Source organism: Pristiophorus japonicus, chromosome 2 (genome assembly GCF_044704955.1).
Source record: "Pristiophorus japonicus isolate sPriJap1 chromosome 2, sPriJap1.hap1, whole genome shotgun sequence".
Taxonomy (NCBI): Eukaryota; Metazoa; Chordata; class Chondrichthyes; family Pristiophoridae; genus Pristiophorus; species Pristiophorus japonicus.
In genome coordinates, this window is record NC_091978.1 from 287,522,180 (window position 1) to 287,540,620 (window position 18,441).

The 18,441-nt window shown below is 45.8% G+C and overlaps 1 protein-coding gene and 1 long non-coding RNA gene across 2 annotated transcripts in view; one reads left to right on the forward strand and one right to left on the reverse strand.

Moving 5' to 3' along the window:
• ednraa (endothelin receptor type Aa) overlaps nt 1-13,571 on the reverse strand; it is a 79,678-nt gene extending 66,107 nt beyond the window's left edge. The window contains exons 1-2 of the mRNA XM_070871522.1: nt 12,557-13,571; nt 11,578-11,690 (exon numbers count right to left, since the gene is read on the reverse strand). Coding sequence (XP_070727623.1) covers nt 11,578-11,690; nt 12,557-13,042 — 599 coding nt within the window. The 5' untranslated portion in view covers nt 13,043-13,571. The remainder of the gene's footprint in view (nt 1-11,577; nt 11,691-12,556) is intronic.
• LOC139247116 (uncharacterized) lies at nt 13,322-17,853 on the forward strand. The gene is made up of 3 exons (XR_011590825.1): nt 13,322-13,892; nt 16,559-16,720; nt 16,866-17,853. It is a non-coding gene; the product is annotated as an uncharacterized lncRNA (long non-coding RNA).
• Nucleotides 17,854-18,441: the final 588 nt, after the last annotated feature.

Here is an 18,441-nt window from a genome sequence, read left to right on the forward strand (position 1 = left end):
GTGCCTCCCACAACAGCCAGGCAAGCACACACCACAGCCACACACGCTTTCAGTCCCTCTCAGCTCCCTCTCTCTCTGTATCCTCTTCTGCGCATGTCATGATGACCATTGACCTCCTGAATCATGGGAATCGATGCCGCTGCTAAGGACGGCGACACTTCACAGCAGAAGGTCAAAAAAATGTAACGCTAACGCCCATTTCATATCGCTCGGGATCTCGCCCATTTTCAAAAATGGAGACTAGGTGCTTTGAGATTGGGCGAGAAGCCGGTGATCTGAAAACCCTTTTTTACCGCCCATGCTGGAAATATCGCCCATTTCTGGGCAATAAGTAGCCCCATGATTGTGGAACTCCCAGTTAAGGTGGGGAGATTTTAAAAATCAAGCAAGAGGAAGGAGAATTTGCTTCTTAAACTGCAATTTTGATACTTAGGAATCTTTCTCTTCACTAAACTCATGTTCCAAATCTGACATAAAGGGGATTAAAGTGACTTCAATGCAAAAGAAAATCCACGTGGTGTAAAACAGACTGCCAATTTGCTAGGAGCGCCTTTTGCACCTCTGGCAGAGACCAATTTCACCCCAAAAATATTCATGTCCTGAAATTTAGGTGGCTGACATGCTGTCGGATCTCTGCCAATAGCCATCTTTGGTCAGTGCTGGAAATATGCTTAGCTACACGGCAAGGGAGATGCCACAGCATTTGTGTGGCAGCTCTCCTGTAAAACTAAGCTTATATACTGTGCAGTGTGCTAGATTTAGCCTGTGGCATCCTGTTCTATAACTAGGTCATGACTGAGGGTAAGGGTTAGGCCAAGAGTAAGGATGAGGCTTAGGGTTAGAGCTGTTACACTCAGCACTGCTACAACTGCAACAACAAAAAACTTTGAACCTTCCCAGAGATTAAAATCATAATGGGCCAGACTTTCCACTTTTGTGCAGATCGCCCAAAAATGGACGTTATTTCCAGCAGTAAATATGGATTTTGAGATCGCCGGATTATCGGCTATTTTCAAAACCCTAACTTTTCATTTTTTTAAATGGGTGATACCGCGAGCGATCTGAAATGGGCGTCGTGTTAAATTGTTTTGACCTTCTGCCGTAAAGTGTTGGCGTCCATAGCAATGCATGGCAACGCTCGTTACCCACGTTTCAAGAGGTCAGGAGTCATCATTACATGCGCATAAGAGGAGACAGAGAGAGGGTGCAGAGAGGAACTGAAAGCGTATGTGGGCGTGTTGTGTGGGTGTTTGGCTGTTGTGGGAGGCAGGAGGGCGATTCACCAGCAGCAAAAAGCCAACTGAGCACAAAGAATGTAGTTGGCACCGAGTTTTTGTCGAAAAAATAATATTTAAAAGGGAAGGGATGGAGGAGGCGACACAGAATGCTGTGGAAACTGACGCTGGCGAAAGCAGTGAGCTGGGAGAGGAACAATTGGAACAAAAAAGAGCGAGGAGATTCTCGGTTGAGGCAAATGCCTCACTCATGCATGAGATCGTGTCATCTCATGCATGAGGGAGGCATTTGCCTCAACCGTCAAATGACCCAGAGAGGGCGTGGGAAGCCCACCCCAAAGGCCTACCAGAAGATATGGGCTGAGATAGCCAAGGTGGTCTCGTCGGCGACCAAGGAGGGGACATGGTACACTTGTCCAGGAGTGTTGACATAGATCAGCAGATCCTCCAGACAATGGGGGGCATATCACAGCAGCTGGCCAGCATGTCCACCACCATGACGGAGTAGGTGCCACGGATGGCGGAGGCCCTGGAGCTGATAGCCAGGAACACTGGTGGCAGAGGGCTCCCAGTGGTCCCGGAGAGCGGCATTGCACCCCAAGGTGCTGCACCCCCATTGCCAACCACACATGAGAGCCAGGAGGAAGATCTTGCTTCTGGCTCGGAGCACATTCCCATCTCAGGACCATCCTCTCCCATATCCATCCAAGCAACGGTTCTGCCATCATCCCCCCAATGCAGCAGCAGCTGAGGGGCTCCTCGGCCAGGTGGCTTAGAGTCAGGAGGGGAAGGGCAAGGGGTAGAGGTGGGGATGAGAAATGGGAGGGAAAGGAAAGTGAGGTGCATGGCCGCAGGCGTTGTCTTGGGCATATTTTAATGTTGTTGGTGCTATTTGGTTGGGTGGGTTGGGGGAAGGAGCAAGGGGGGCTACCTTGTTGGTTTGCATTTGTGTTCTGTGTTGCTGGAAATGTTGACCATTTGAATGATGTAAATGTGATCAATTTGTTGTGGGGTGGGGTGGGGGTGGGGTGGGGTGAGGTATTTTTTTACAGTTATAATTATAATTTCACACAAATGTTCGGATTAAATGTTTTTTATTTAACATAACCTTGTTGCGCATTGTCTCAGATAGCTGCACCGTTACACACTGGTGATTCCTTAATATGAAAGGGTATAATTAAACTTAATATGAATCAAAAACTTTAACTGTCACCAAGGTGACGCACACACTATTTAAAAAATGAGGCAGACAAAAGCAGGAAACTATAGACCAGTTAGCCTAACATCTGTGGTTGGGAAAATGTTGGAGTCCATTATTAACAAAGCAGTAGCAGGACATTTGGATAAGCAAAATTCGGTCAGGCAGCGTCAGCATGGATTTATGAAGGGGAAGTCATGTTTGACAAATTTGCTGGAGTTCTTTGAGGATGTAACAAACAGGGTGGATAAAGGGGAACCAGTGGATGTGGTGTATTTGGACATCCAGAAGGCATTTGACAAGGTACCACATAAAAGATTACTGCACAAGATAAAAGTTCACAGGGTTGGGGGTAATATATTAGCATGGATAGAGGATTGGCTAACTAATGAAAAACAGAGAGTCAGGATAAATGGTTCATTCTCTGGTTGGCAACCGGTAACTAGTGGGGTGCTGCAGGGATCATTGCTGGGACCCCAACTATTTACAATCTATATTAACGATTTGGAGGAAGGGACTGAGTGTAACGTAGCCAAATTTTCTGACGATGGAAGGAAAAGCAATGTGTGAAGAGGACACAAAAAAATCTGCAAAAGGACATAGACACGCTAAGTGAGTGGGAAAAATTTGACAGATGGAGTATAATGTTGGAAAGTGTGAGGTCATGCACGTTGGCAGAAAAAAATCAAAGAGCAAGTTATTATTTAAATGGAGAAAAATTGCAAAGTGTCGCAGTACAGCAGGACCTGGGGGTACTTGTGCATGAAACACAAAAGGATAGTATGCAGGTACAGCAAGTGATCAGGAAGGCCAATGGAATCTTGGCCTTTATTGCAAAGGGGATGGAGTATAAAAGCAGGGAAGTCTTGCTACAGCTATACAAGGTATTGGTGAGGCCACACCTGGAATACTGTGTGCAGTTTTAGTTTCCATATTTACGAAAGAATATACTTGCTTTGGAGGCAGTTCAGAGAAGGTTCACTAGGTTGATTCCCGGGATGAGGGGGTTGACATGAGGAAAGGTTGAGTAGGTTGGGCATCTACTCATTGGAGTTCAGAAGAATGAGAGGTGATCTTATCGAAACGTATAAGATTGTAAGGGGGCTTGACAAGGTGGATGCAGAAAAGACGTTTCCACTGATGGGGGAGACTAGAACTAGAGGGCATAATCTTAGAATAAGGGGCCGCCCATTTAAAACAAAGATGAGGAGGAATTTCTTCTCTCAGAGGGTTGTAAATCTGTGGAATTTGCTGCCTCGGAGAGCTGTGGAAACTGGAACTTTGAATAAATTTAAGACAGAAATAGACAGTTTCTTGAGCGATAAGGGGATAAGGGGTTACTGGGGTTACTGGGACTCCATGATCAGATCAGCCATGATCTTATTGAATGGCGGAGCAGGCTTGAGGGGCCGTATGGCCTACTCCTGTTCCTATTTCTTATGTTCTTATGTTCTTATGTTGCAGCTTTGTAAATAACAACAACGTTCTTTCAAGCAAAGCTTTCATTTATGAGCTCCTGACGTAAGAGTCTTGCAGCTATGTAGCCACCACCGGTCCTTTACTGCCTGGTTTCAGTGTCAGCCTGATTGTCTGGCTCTTCTTCTCTCTCCTGAGGTGGACTGGCAGTCCCTTCTGGCAATTCTTGTCCCCTCCTGATCCCAAGTTGTGCAGCATGGAGCACATCACCACGAATTGAGCTACCTGCTCAGGTGATATTGGAGCTCGTCCCCTGAGTGGTCCAGGCATCTAAAGTGCTGCTTAAGCACTCCAATGCTTTTCTCGACGATATTGCGTGTAGCTCTGTGGTTCTCGTATCACTTCTCGGCTTTGGTGTGGGTGTCACACAGGGGGGGTCATCAGCCAGGTGGCGAGGCGATATACTTTGTCACCAAGCATCCAGCATTGATCTTGTGGCTGACTGGTAAACAAGTCAGATACAGTGCTCTCATACAGGATGTGAGCATCATGGATGCTGCCCGGAAATTTGGCATTCACTGCCATGATTATTTGCTGGTGGTCGACAACGAGTTGCACATTCAGGGAGTGGAATCCCTTTCGGTTCTGAAAAACATCTGCATTCTGAAAAGGTGCCCGCATCGTGATGTGCGTACAGTCTATTGCTCTCTGCACATTGGGGAAGTTAGCTATTCGGTAGAATCCTAAAGCCCTCTCAGTCTGAGCCTCACTAGTCATCGGGAAGCTGATAAAGTCCATCCTGCGTGCGTAAAGGGCTTCAGTGACTTGTCGAATGCAGCAATGTGTGGCATGCTAAGATATACCGCAAATGTCGCCAGCTGAGGCCTGAAAGGAACCCACCATGTCGAACAAAAGTGCCGCGGTGACCTTGACCTCAACGGACAGTGCGGTCCTGATGGTGCTGGAAGGCTGCAGATCTCCCCTGATGAGCTGGCATATCTCACTGATAACCTCCTTATGGAAGCGCAGTCTCCTAAGGCAGGTGTTAACGGACAAGTTGAGGTAAGACCCTGTAAGTGCGGGGGGGTGTGAGGTCTGGTCCTGCTCATCAGTCTGGCATGTCTTAGATTGGACACATAATGCTGTCGAATATATCTTCTGCCATCTCTAGTCTGCAGCATGTGCATACTCATCAAGACAGGCGAGAAATGACAGGTCCCATTCCAGTAAGTATCAGTATCACACCTATTGTTCACAAACAGTATATTTTCCCATTAAGACACCTAAACTAAATTCCAATCGTCCACAGTATGATAAGATGTTTGTTCAGATGTTCACATCACCTTAAAAGAACTCCAGAGTACATCCAAACTCCCCCGAAGTTGAAGCAGAGCAGCCTTTTAAATGAAGTGACCTGCGATTTAGAAAATGGCGTCCATACTGTTGTGATTAGTTCAGGTCAGAGCAACTTTTTCACAGCGTTTTTTTCGGCGAGCGATATTGTCGCCGTTATGTGTGTGAGGTGCCGAAAGTAACGCTTGGTGACTTTCTGGACTTTAGTTTTGACAAATATGATCTTTATGACAAAAAAAAGTGGGCAGGTGGTATTATTAAATCTCGGCATTAATTACATGCTGAATGTAACGCTGGGCAATATTATGGGCTGTCACTTCACAATCAATCTCTACCTTTCTACTATATATTAAACGTCCTGCATGTAGCACACACTTTCTGAGTCACCCTTACTTCCTATAACACTTCCTCTGTCATGAATTTTCCAATATCAATCATGTTTTTCTGTCACTCTTTACTGATTTTTGAATTTTTAAAATTGATTTTACTGACCTCGGATTAAATCCTCCATGTTAGGCATTGAAGGGTGGATGGCCTTGTTGTGTACCCACCTTTGAAATCTCCTAGCTGAGTCTCCAGGCTAAGGGACACCACAAGGGTAATTTTAACCCCCAAAATGGGTGAGTTTAGGTCAGGTGATAAGTTAACATTTTAATTTGAAACCCAACGGAAGTGGGATGGGAGGGTGGGGGGGGCCGGGGGGGGGGGGTGGTGACCAATCTGCTCTCATGTGGTGAGTAAGTTGATAAAACATTTTAAGGAGGTTGCATGTCTCCATTTTAACAACCTTTTTATTTTTAACTCATGTCGGGTGGGTTTCCCGGACCTCAGGAAACCTGGCAGATAAAAGGAGGCGGGAAGGGCTGGATCCATAAAGTATTTACAGCACTGCTTGTGGGCCAGGAGGGAAGGAGCGTTTCCTCCAGCTTAACAAGCTTACCTGTAAAACCCCCTCCCCGTGATCTCCTCCCCATAATCTCCCCCCCACGATCTCGCCCTTCCTACAATCTCGCCCACCCCCATGATCTCACCCTGCCCCCCCCCCACTAAACCTCCATCCAAAGGTGACCTCTCCCTTCCTGCTCCTCCTCTGCATCCTTCTGCTGCAGACTTTCTCACCCAACAGGTAGCCAGCCTACTTTCAGACTGACTGTCAGGTGGGAAACCTGGAGAAAAAATTTAAAAGGCATCCTGCAGTTACAAACTGCAGGGCGTTTGGGTATTCCATACTTCCGATTTCCCGTCCATAACTGTTCCCTCTCACTCCAAATGCGCGGCCCGTAAATATCGGGGCCTGGGAAATAGTTATTTTTTTAGCATTTTTAATATATTTTTAATTTTTATGCTATGTTATGTTTAATGGGACCTATGTGCAGTCCCCCCCCCACTCCTGCACCCCCACTGATTTTTGCTACTGCTACCAGTTCCAATTGCTCATTCCCATTTATCTCTGCCTAGTTCCCACCGCCCAATCCCCCCCACCCCCTCCCCCGACCCCCAAACCCTACTTATTCATGCTGCGGAAAGGAAAACAGATAAGGGGGTGGAATGGAGGGAGAGAAGATTAGGGTTAGAATGAATGCTGTTAGCTTCCATTGTCCTCCACTCTTTTCCTCCAAAATATCACCAAACTGCAGGCCTCCTTACCCGAACAGTCTCATCTACCACATCAGCCTTGATCATCCATCTCAATCTATCACTATTAGACCTCTCATCATAACCTCTCCTGTCTCCAACCTGACAGCTGGGAAAGATAAGGTTGGTGGATCAGGGGTCTGGCAGTGCTGGTTTGTGAGGGAGCACCAGGGGCTAGTGGTTTGATGAGACTGATGGGGAGGACAGTGATTGTCTGCCCAGCTCCCCTTGCTGCCACACACCAGAACCAGTACTGCCAGAGCCAGGAACCTCTCCTACTGCTGCCAGACCCAGGTACCACCCTCTCCTCTCACCCCCGCTCCCTCCACAGTCCAATGCTGACAGACCCGAGGACCCACCCCTCCATAACTCTCACAGACCCGCTTCTCCTCCAGCTCACACAGGCCTGGGGGCCTTATTGCTACCAGAATTTATCTCCCTGATTGAGTGATAATCAGTCAGACATCACAATGCTAACCTTTCTCAATGAATTCACAGAATTTTAATATTAACACAGTGGGTTATTCAGCAAAGAGAAATTAATTGAACGGAAAATGCTATAAGCTAATTCTGATGTTCCTTGGTGGCTTTGTGGGTTAATGGAAGATACCAGGTTCAATCCCTGATCAGAAAGAACTTGCATTTATATAATGCCTTATGACAGCTTCAGGGTATCTCAAACTGCTTTACATCCAATGAATTGGATTTTGAAAAGCAGTTAATTGTTTTGTTTGCAAAATTTGCATACAGCTAGGCCACACAAACAGCAATGGGATTAATGACCCAGTAATCTACTTTTTCATATTGTTGGTTGAAGAAGGAATGTTGCCTAGGATGAGTTACGGTGTTAATGATGTACTTCCAATAGTGCCAGGGGATCAATTATGTCAATCTGAATAGGTAGGCAGGGCTTTGGTTTATCATCTCATCTAAAAGCTGGCACTTCCCTGGAGTGACAGCCTCAAGGACCTGAAGCGGGGCTGGAACCCAGAACTTTTGGACTCAGAAGTGAAAATGCAACAATGAGCTGAGCTGATAGCGATCTACGCTAAATTAGTAAGAGCATTACAGTATTCCCCAGTATCAATGGGCGAGAAAGGGAAAATAATCAGGTATTATTCCTGCTCTTGATTCCTATCTGAAAAGTGTGGATATCAGGAAAGAACAGGATTGGGATTTGGTTCTATTATTCTCAACAGTGGAGCAGCCTGTTGGCGTTTATTGCCCATGGTCACAATGAAGAATGGTGAATTTATGCTGGAGCTACCAGTGACCACAAAAGGAGGGGTAAAATTTGGGGGACTGTTATGCCACACAGGGGTGGATTTTGACTCTTGGGCGACTGACTGGCGGATCCCGCTGGTCGGCCATCCATTCTGGCGGCAAAGAATTCCTCACCCCAGCCTCTTTAAAATTTAAGTTGCGGTATGCCAAACAGACATCCCAATGCAGCTTGCCGGATTGAGGCATCAAGATCAGGCTGGGGCAGCCGCCACCAAGGTAAGCTGCTGGTGGGGGGGGGGGGGGGGGGTGGGTGGAGGAGGGATGGGAGGAGGGAAGTCCCATTTTCGGAGGATGAGGGTCCTGGGGCGGAGGTTCCATTCACGGAGAGTGAGGGTCCTGGGGTGGAGGTCCCATTCGCAGAGAATGAGGTTCCTGGGGCGGAGGTCCCATTCACAGAGGGTGAGTGCCCTGGGGTGGAAGTCTCATTTACAGAGGGTGAGGACCCTGGGGCGGAGGTCCCATTCATAGAGGGTGAGGGTCCTGGGACGGAGGTCCCATTCACAGAGGGTGAGAGCCCTAGGGTGGAGGTCCCATTCAGAGGATGAGGTTCCTGGGGCGGAGGTCCCATTCACAGAGTGTGAGAGCCCTGGGGCAGAGGTCCCATTCAAGGAGGGTGAGAGCCCTGGAGCGGAGGTCCCATTCACGGAGGGTGAGTGCCTTGGGGTGGCAGTGGCCCAGTTCCTCCAGCGGCCACAAAAATAATTTGACACTTACCTTTGGCGGGCCTCTTTGGTTTTATCACCCATGGAGCTGGTCCGAAGGTGCACAGTGCAGGTTAGTTCCAGCCTAAAATGGCAATCAGGATCCTATTTACGTCTCAGGATCCGGATTACCCTATTAAAAGGGGTCTATTGTCTGAATCAGGCATCTGCTTTATCCATCCAATGGTAGGCCCCTATCAAAACAAGATGCTGGCTGCATCGCTGGTGTTAATAGTGCGGTACAGAGCCCATTGTGAGACCATTACCACCCCGTTAACACCAAACGAAGGCACTGAAAGTTAACCCCAACTAATCAATTTTTGAAACATTAGGTTTGAACACTAATTCCTATGGATGAAGTTATGGTGTTAATGATGCAACTTCATACAGAAATTTATCTTGTACAGAATGTTATATACTGTGGGTAGATTTTTGTTTTCACCGCCTGGGTTTTAACTATCTTCTGGGTGGAATGCAGAGTTGAAAATCAAACAGGGAAGACTACAAGTCCTAGATGGGGTGTGACTGATTTTCCTTCCACGAACTTAAATGAAAGGAAAATTGGATGGGCTCCATCGTGGATTTGACGTCTCTCTGCTTGATTTTGCTCTCTATGCTCCCCAGGTAGACTAAACATTATTTAAGTTTATAATTGCAATGATCACAGAGTGATTTAATCTTAAAGCAATGTTATGTTAAGAGAAACTGTTAAAGTAAGACCATCTCATCTCTCACACTGTTCAGGAAGAAATATTTTTTTCTCAGCCTTCTAAATAACTAACATCAATTTTCTGCCTTTATTCTTCAGCTATTATACAGGTTAAACACTAATTAATGTCATTGGTATAATTATATCCCCAAACATAAGTTTGATAAACATAGGCCCGGAATTTGTGATCCCTGTGTTGAGAACTTCGGGTTTTCTGACCTTCAATTCAAATTAAAGGAAAATAGTGGGGATTCCCTTGTACGAACTGCTGTGACGTCAACAAGTTTAAGCAGCCAATTAAAATGCAGAATTCTCACAGACAGCAAACAAGGAAGTGAGTAAACTCTTAAAATTCTAACTTAAAAAAATGTTATAGAGAGCAGAACAAATATTGGGACTCTCACATGGGGAAAAGGCAAACCTGAAATGAAGATGGCTAAAATTTAAAAAAAAAAATTGGGGGGAAAAATTCCATAAAAATGTTAATTTTTATTAAAATGAACAAATTTCACATTGCACAAAATTAAAATTAGTTTTCCTGACCCATAACATTTGTTTAGCAGTAATACCGCTTTCAAACCCCCAGTTATACCTAATCCCTTTGGGTCTAACTTTTAGTGGGGAATTTAACAGCATACTTACTGCAGAAGAGCAGAAGAGGTTGTCAGTTACCCTGATTTGGGTTATTACACAGATTGCAGGGGGCGGGAAGGGGGCTGAGGGGGAAAAGCACAGCCAGTTTCTGAGCTGTTAATGACAGACTGCAACTTCAGGATTTCCACATGCTCCAAATCCTGAAGTTGCGGACAGTTTCAAAGGCGGAATGACGACAAATGCTGCCAGTTCATCGTCATCCCGACCGCAAATTCAGGGCCATTGTATTCTATTTAATAAAATCTGTTACACAAAAGTACTCCGCCATCACCACACATCTCAGAAGGGTAATAACAATAAGGACATGGCTTGTTGTTTAAAATCTAAAAACAATCTGTTACAATTAGTTTTTTAGTGGTAATTTGATGTGGGGGTGGGGGACAGGGGGTGGGGTTGGGGGTATGGTTGTAATCATCAAGGCAAGGGTTTTCAGTGTTTGGGATGTAACCTTTCTTTCAGTTGTTGCCCTAATGTGAGTGTCAAATGTTCCCAGATCAGATATAATGTGGGTCAGATGCGAGGTGAAGCTAAACATATCCATATACCTCAACCTCAAAAATCCACCCTGAGTGAAATTGTCAGTTTACTGCAATTGTTGTCAACTAGTAGGTAATTCTATGGACCTAGATCCACTTAGAGCTGGGTTGAAACTTTTCAAATGAATTTAATTTAGGAGAATGAGAGCCAACATTTTTCTGGGCTGGATTCAAATCGAGGTCTCAGAAGCGGAACAATGTGGTCATATAGATATCAAAAAACTTCATTCAAATTGAATCTGAATAAATGCATACTAGAGAGTTACACTACAATGACATTTATTATCTTTTTAAAAAATCTTGCTTGCAATGTATTGTATTTTACAGACATGAAAATGTGATTCAATTTGTTATGAAATGAAACTAAGGATAGGAGAGAGCCATCAAACTGCAGTGAGTTTCAAAAGTTTAATAAATAATAGTGAATATCCCTTAAGAATATATAAAGAACACATCAAAAATATCAGAGACCAGTTTACCAGAATGCACTTAACTGTTATCATAGCTAACAGCAACGTGAAGCCGTATAATAAAGTTGAAAGCACAGACATATTTATACTTAACCTTACTATATGACATATGCAAGCAAGCTGTTTTTATTAATGAGTACAGAACTCAAAAACAATTCTGAGGATACTGAACTTGAAATTCCCACATAACTAGACTCTGTTCCTTTTAGAGATATTTTTCTGTGTTTGATGTTGAGTGCCAGGAACATATTGTACAATGTCAAAATAACATATTCCTGTTCACAAGGTTGCCTAAGATCCTAGAGTGCCAAAGCCTGGATAACTCGCAGAATTGGAGATCGGCACTGAATATACAAGTGGCACAGAGATGTAAGTGTGAGACCTACCTGTCCACACTGAGCGCACACAGGTTCAGCACCGTGATCCCCGCTGAAGTTTTCTGCAAGAAAGGCAGCAGCTTGCAAACAACAATTCCAAAAGGCCACTCTGGAGCCAAAAGCTGGAAAAGATGATTGGCAAAGGACACAAATGTCAATTCATGTGTCTAAATAAATTGGAAAAAATAGCAAAACGGGGGCGGAGGAAATAAAAACAAGACAAAAGTTAACCCGCAAGTCCACTTAGAATAGTATGAATAGAAATAAATGGCAATAGTTAACAACTGACAGACAGATAGAAGAACAAAGGAGTTATGTCGAAATCAGAGTGAAAACTACTGAAGACTACATGTAGAAGATGGAAGGAGAAGGAAGAGCCTTCTTAGATAGGGAGAAACAGTGAATTAGTGAATAGTGTACAAGGAATGAAGCCTAAAGAGAATGGATTGACTAACACCAAAGAGTGAGAAGTGAGTGTAACATCCTTCGGATTAAATTAGAATACAGAATTGTGTCAGGAACCTGAAGCCTTTTTATTTAATTTTAAATTTCAGGAAATAAAATGCAAAATATAAAAATACACTATAAAAGTAGATGGCCCGAGAGTGAAATAGATCGAGAGACGAGGCCGGGTTAATTAATAGACAGCGGGTATGAATATATATTGAGGGACAGAGGAAGGACTGCAGAGACATCGGAAAAGGGGGAAAGAAACAGACAATAAAATTATTGTTATGGGAGGAGAAGACAAAAAGGGGAGCACGGGCCAGGAGTGTGGAGGGCTGGAGGAGAAGACAATGTGAGAGGTAAGGGCTGGAATGAAGAGGACAAACAAAGATTGGAAGTGAAAGAACAGGAACATGTTTGAAGTTGAGGTAAGAAATAAAAGAGGGCAGGAGTGAAGATGGCAAGAGATGAGATGATAAATCTGCAGGAGAGGTGAAGACGGGAAATTAGAGTAGAGAACGACAGAGGAAGGCAGCTGTACCTTGTAGACATGGATGGGGATGTCGATGGTGATATAGAGCAAGTCTCCCAGAGCCAAGCTCCCGATCAACAAGTTGGGACCATTCCTCATGCACTTGTTCTTGTAGATAATCCTTAGCAAGGTCGCGTTGCCAATCACCCCGACTACGAAAATGACACAAGCGACCACGGCGGCGATGTAATTGAAGGTGCGGCTGCTGGAGGGCGGGAGGGAGCAGGCAGGAATGCTAATATTGCCCAGGGTTGTGTTGAAGTCGCTCATCTCGTTCGCTTCATCGGGACGGGCGCTCCCCCTTTGAGACAATGCATCCTGCTTGGGCCATACTGTGGTCGAGTGGAATAAATCCATGTGATGGGAAGGTGAAAGAAACCTCCCTCCGGTCTCATTGTCAGATTCCGGGTATTCTTCGGTGGTCATCTGTGAAATGCCAAAGCCAACAAGTGAAGCGATCCAACAGAGACTCATGCAAACATGCAGCAGCTCCATTCTCAGGAAGTCCCGAGGGAAACACACACACACACAAGGCAAACTCCGAGAAGTGGCTAAAGTGCACGAATCGTCCTGATTTTACGCGTTTCGCCAGAGTGTCAAAGAGCTGTGCAGATAGAACAAGCTTTCCGCCTGGGCTGGCAATGTCCTCACTTTCCCAGCACTCTTACTCCGCTCTGGTCCTTGTCTGATCCGAAGCCTCCGCCCGCTGCTCGGTGAAGATGCAGCCCGTTGGAGAGCTCACCCTGCCTGCTGCCAAAGGCTGTGTGACCTGGGCTGCGCCGCGGATCCCAGCTCCTCAATCCTCAAGCTGGAGGTTGTCCCAGAGAAGCTCGTCACTCTTTGAAGCTGCATAAAACGGAGCGATGGGAGAGAGAGAGAGAGGGGGACAGATCCAGGCAGAAAGTCGAAAGCCTCTCCCACTCGCCAGGCTCAGCAACAACCCATTCCTCCCGGGATCGGACGGGGCGGGGGCTGTCCAGATAGTAACCCAAGAAACAGCAGCAGCAGCGCTCCGCACTGTGTTATATCAGTCTGGGCAGCCTGCACAGACACCAGGTCCACATATACTGCGTGAACAAGGGAAGATTGATGCGAGGATATGGGGTGTTTCGCATGCAATGGACTGCTAGAAAGAGTGGAATTCTTTCATTCTCATGCAAACCTTTCTAAATGTCGCTCAAATGTCACTGCGTTCCTTATTTACTCATAATATTTATAAAACAAAAGGATTTGGGTTAGTGATAAGTGCACAAGGACCCCTTGTAAAATCTTGGGTTAATATTAAAAACAGCTGAACACATGTCCTAAGGTGAAGCGGAAGCCAGGACTTTAAAAAAACTTTCTGGTAAGCTTTCCTCTGTTTCATAAACATTTGTTAAATCAAGATTCACCATCCCACTTTCCGGTAAAGTGTGAGAACAAAATATCAGCTAAATGTTTGAACTCGATGATCTAATGTTTAGATGAACTCGATGTTTAAAATCTCTAATTTACCAAGTGGAGTTTTTTCAGTAACAGCCACCTACGCTTCAATGTAGAAAACAGTGCGAAGGTGCTCCACCCAGGGGAAATAAGCTACTAAAAACGAGGACTGCGATGGGGAAGCACTTTGGAGAGTGAAGAGAGTTGATCTTTTTGCGAAGGTTTTGAAAGATGGAGAATGAAGAGGCGAGAAAGTTGGAAGGAGGTATTAGGGAAGAATTTCAAGGAGTGGGCTCTACTTGGCTCAAGGCTCTGCCACCAGTGGCGGGAAGAATATGGGCAAAAGGCCAGACACAGAGGACCAGGTGCATGGGAGGGGATGTCATGTTGGAGGGGATTGCAGAGGTAGGGTGGGGGCAAATTCATCGAGGGATTTGAAGAGGAGGGTGAAGATTTCCATTTCAGTGCATTGGAAGGACAGTGAGGATGGGATTAATAAAGAACAGGACTAATTGTGGGACAAGATATAGGAAACTGAGTTTTGGACAAGTTGGAATTCATGGAGGACTGGAGGCCAGGAAGGAAGATGTTGTATAAATTGAATTGATAGGTAACAGTGTGGATAAGGGTTACTGCTGATTTGGGGGTGAGATAGGAACAGAGATGGGTATTTGTAAATGGGTTTAGTGAAGGATAGGATGATAGGTTTGAAGCTCAGTTTTGAGTGTAATAAGGTTTCGCGTAGCCTGGTTCAACCTGGCCATGTGGCCAGGAAGGCGGATAGAATCAGTGGTAAGGGAGCAGAGACAAGGGAAGTGTTGAAGAGGTACATCTGGATGTCTCAGCATGGATAAGGAACCTTACCCCATGGCTGCTGATAATGTCATTGAGGATGGCATATAGATGCAGAAGAGGAGGTGGCCAAGGAAATAATCTTGGCAGACTTAGTAATTGACTGTGCAGGATGGAAGCCATTGCTGGTGATGAACTGGTCTTGTTGCTACAGGGAGGAGGGGAACCATTGCAAGGGCAATCTCATGGTGCTGGGTAATGCAGGAGAGGCTATAGAGAAAGATGGTCTCGTGAACCATATCAAATGCAATGAAGTGGTGGAAGAGAACATGAAAATCTAACAGCAGTCACAGAGGAATGTCATTTGTGACTTTGGCCAGGATGGTTCAGTGCTGTTAGTAGAGCAGAAAATTAATGGAAAGTATTCAGTAGTGGGCACATGTTCAAGGACTTTAGAGATGAAAAGGAGGTTAGAGATAGGGTGGTAGTTGGAGTGAATGGATCAGTTGGGGGGTGGGGGTGGGAGAATTCACGGAGGGGAGGATGACAGCTATTTTGAAAGGATAAGGGATGGTGCCTGAATAAAGAGAGCTGTTAACAATATCAGCAAGCATGTGGGCCAGGAGGAGGAGTACAGTTGTCATGAGTTGAGTGGATGTGGAGGATTGAGGGAGCAGGAGTTGGGCCTTATGGCAGTTGAGCTTGAAGAGGATGGTGAGGGGAAGGTGGGAGAGAAACTACAGAGTGATAGAGGATTGGATGTAGGGTTGGGGGGACTGGAGCCAAGTCAGGAGCAGGGCAAAGGCGGGATAAGTACAGCCAGAGGCAGTTGCATGGATAGTCTCAATCTTAGAGTTAAAAAAATATAGAGATCTTCAGATTTGGCATTGGAAGTGATGGTCAAGTGGGCATGGGAAAAGGGTTTGAGGAGACACATCAATATGGAGAAAATGAAGACTGAGTTACCATGCCCTCCAAGCTGATCCTGGATGAGTAGGAAGATTTGCTTGAGAAGCATGAGGCTGAGTTGTGCTTCACATGGCTGACCCAGATCGAGACCCATTGGGCTCAATTTTCCTCTTTGCCGATTTTTGGCATCCTAGAGGATTAACGCATGATTTCTTTTGTGCCCGATTGCGGCGAAAAAAAAGATGCAACTTTCGCCAAAGTAAAATTTCATTTTGGCGCTGTGGTACCCAAAGTTACGTGTGGGGATGGAGCTTCAAGTGTGTGCCAAAATGTCTCTGTGCATGCGCCGGAAAAAAATAAATCCCTTTTTCCACACGACGGATATGCCCGCGTATTCACAGTAAAGTTCCTGGTCTGGATCAGCAGCTTGTGAGAACCCATTTAGATCGGAGCTGGATCTGGACATTTAAAATTTAGCTGCAAAAGATGGATCCAAGGGAAGGGGAAGGAGAAGGACAAGAAGAAGGGAGAGGGAGAAGGGCCAAGAGATTCCTAGCAGAAGAAATTGAGCCTGTGGCAGACATAATTGAGAGGAGATGCGATGAGCTTGAGAACAAAGGGAGAATGGGACAAAATAAACTGAAACCCTCTCTACTAGCAAAACTTTGGGACCAAGTTGCAGAAGAGCTTAATGCAGTGGCCCTGATCCCGAGAAGCGGCAGGCAGATCAAAAAGAAGTGGCAGGATCTTGGCCAAGCAGTTACTGTAAATAATATTTTTATTTATGCACTGCAATTACATTTGTAAATGTGACTAATATGTGTGTGTGTGTGTGTGCAGCACAGCAGAAGGACCCTCTCTTAAAAAGTTCTGTTTTCATTTTTGCAGAGGAAGGTGTTACAGATCAACTGAGAAAGGCCAAAAAGTGGAGGAGGTGCGGCAAGTAGGCTGCAACTAACAGCCGTGGAACAGAGGATTGCTGATATGATTAAATCTTGCAAGAGAAGATCAACCACCAATGTGGACACTGGGCCAGGCTACTGACAGAGGGTAAGCCTTGCAAATTACACAGTCTGGGTTGGCATCGTGGCCTTTGAAAAGAACCTGCGCTGTGTGACCCACTACTCGTGTCACCCTGCCCTCTCTGCCCCCTCCCCTGCTGCTAACCAAACATCTGCTCTGTAATGTTTTGCAGATGTCGCGCATCAGGAAGAGACAGAAGCTGAAGCAGAAGATCAGGAAGCCATCAGTCCAGATATTCTTCATCATCAGGTCGAGGATGAGCTGGAGAATGAAGGCCAGCAGGAAGACCCCAATACTGAAACGGTTACATTGGAATTGCAGCCGATGATCCCACTGAGGGCGCCAAGCCCTTTGCTGAGTGATACAACCGACGCGACATTTCATGGAGTACAGTCTGAGGCTGCCGGTCCCAGTGGGTTGCAGCAAGGCCAAGGAGGATGGGAAGGAGAACTCAACCTGAAATGCAGGATGCAGGGGACATAGGACAGCTCATGGGAATGAGTGGAGAGAATATTGAGCAAACGAGATTGCTCCTGAACACCGTAGATGGGATGAGGGTGGAATTAGCGGGACTGTCAGTCGAAGTAGCAACTGTCTGGAGGAATGGGAGCAGTGTTGGAACAGATGAGGGAGGGAATATCGGAGATTAGGGAGGGAATGTCGGAGATTAGGGAGGGAATATCGGAGATTAGGGAGGGAATTTCGGAGGTAGCTGCTGCAATAAGTGGACGTACCCAGCAGCAATTGGCAGCAATTGTCATTGCCCAACAGCAATTGGCAGCATCAACTGCTGACACTCACTTTCCAATCCCCAGACCAAAGTCAGGTAGTGTTCCAGGGGTTTATCCACAGGCTGAAGAAGAGTCTGACGATGAACCTGGTCTTCCACAATGCTGTCTGCTAGGTTTCTCCCTGTCCAACCCCACCAACAACAAATGCGCCTCCGCGGAAAGCAGAAAAAACCTTGGGGTTGGGGAGGGGAAGCAGAAGTCTGAGACAACGAGCACGGGTAGAGGTAGAGATAATAACAGGGGCAAGAGGGGCGCACAGTGCTAAGGTCTTTGAATAATGGGGAGGAGAGATGGCTGCAACGAGAGTTTGTTTGTTGCTGCTACTTGTTTGTTGCTGCTTCATTCAAAAGTTTAAAGTTTGATACAATATTTTTTATTAAAGTTAAGTAAAAATTTACAAATGTTTAACAAACCTAATTTAAAAAAAATAATCCTGCACATTATTTTTTAAATTAAAGCAACATAAACCAACACAACATTATGTGCATTATTATGTACATTATTTTTTCACAGTAACAGGTGCAAATAGTTAACACTGTCCGGCCGTTTAGCCTTCAGGCACAAAAGTGATCACGGATTAGCTGCTGACGCAAGTCTCTAGCTATGGCTATAGGTGTTCAAGGCAACCTCCTCCGCCGTCGTCTTGCAGGTTGAGGTGGTAGCATGGGTTCCTCCTCCTCCTGCTGCTGCTCCTCCTCCTCCTCCTCTTTGTCCTCGCTGTCAGCATCAGCCTCCTCCTCTTCCTCCTCCTCCTCCTCCCCCCACCCCCTTCTCCCCTCAGGAGGATCTTCAATATCCAGTACCTGTCCCCTCAGGATGGCCAAGTTGTGCAGCATGCAGCACACGGCAGTGAACTGACCGATGTGGTGAGGTGAGTATTGCAGGTAGCCTCCAGATTCGTCCAGGCATCGGAAACAGTGCTTCAGTATGCCAATTGTCCGCTCGATGATGCTCCGT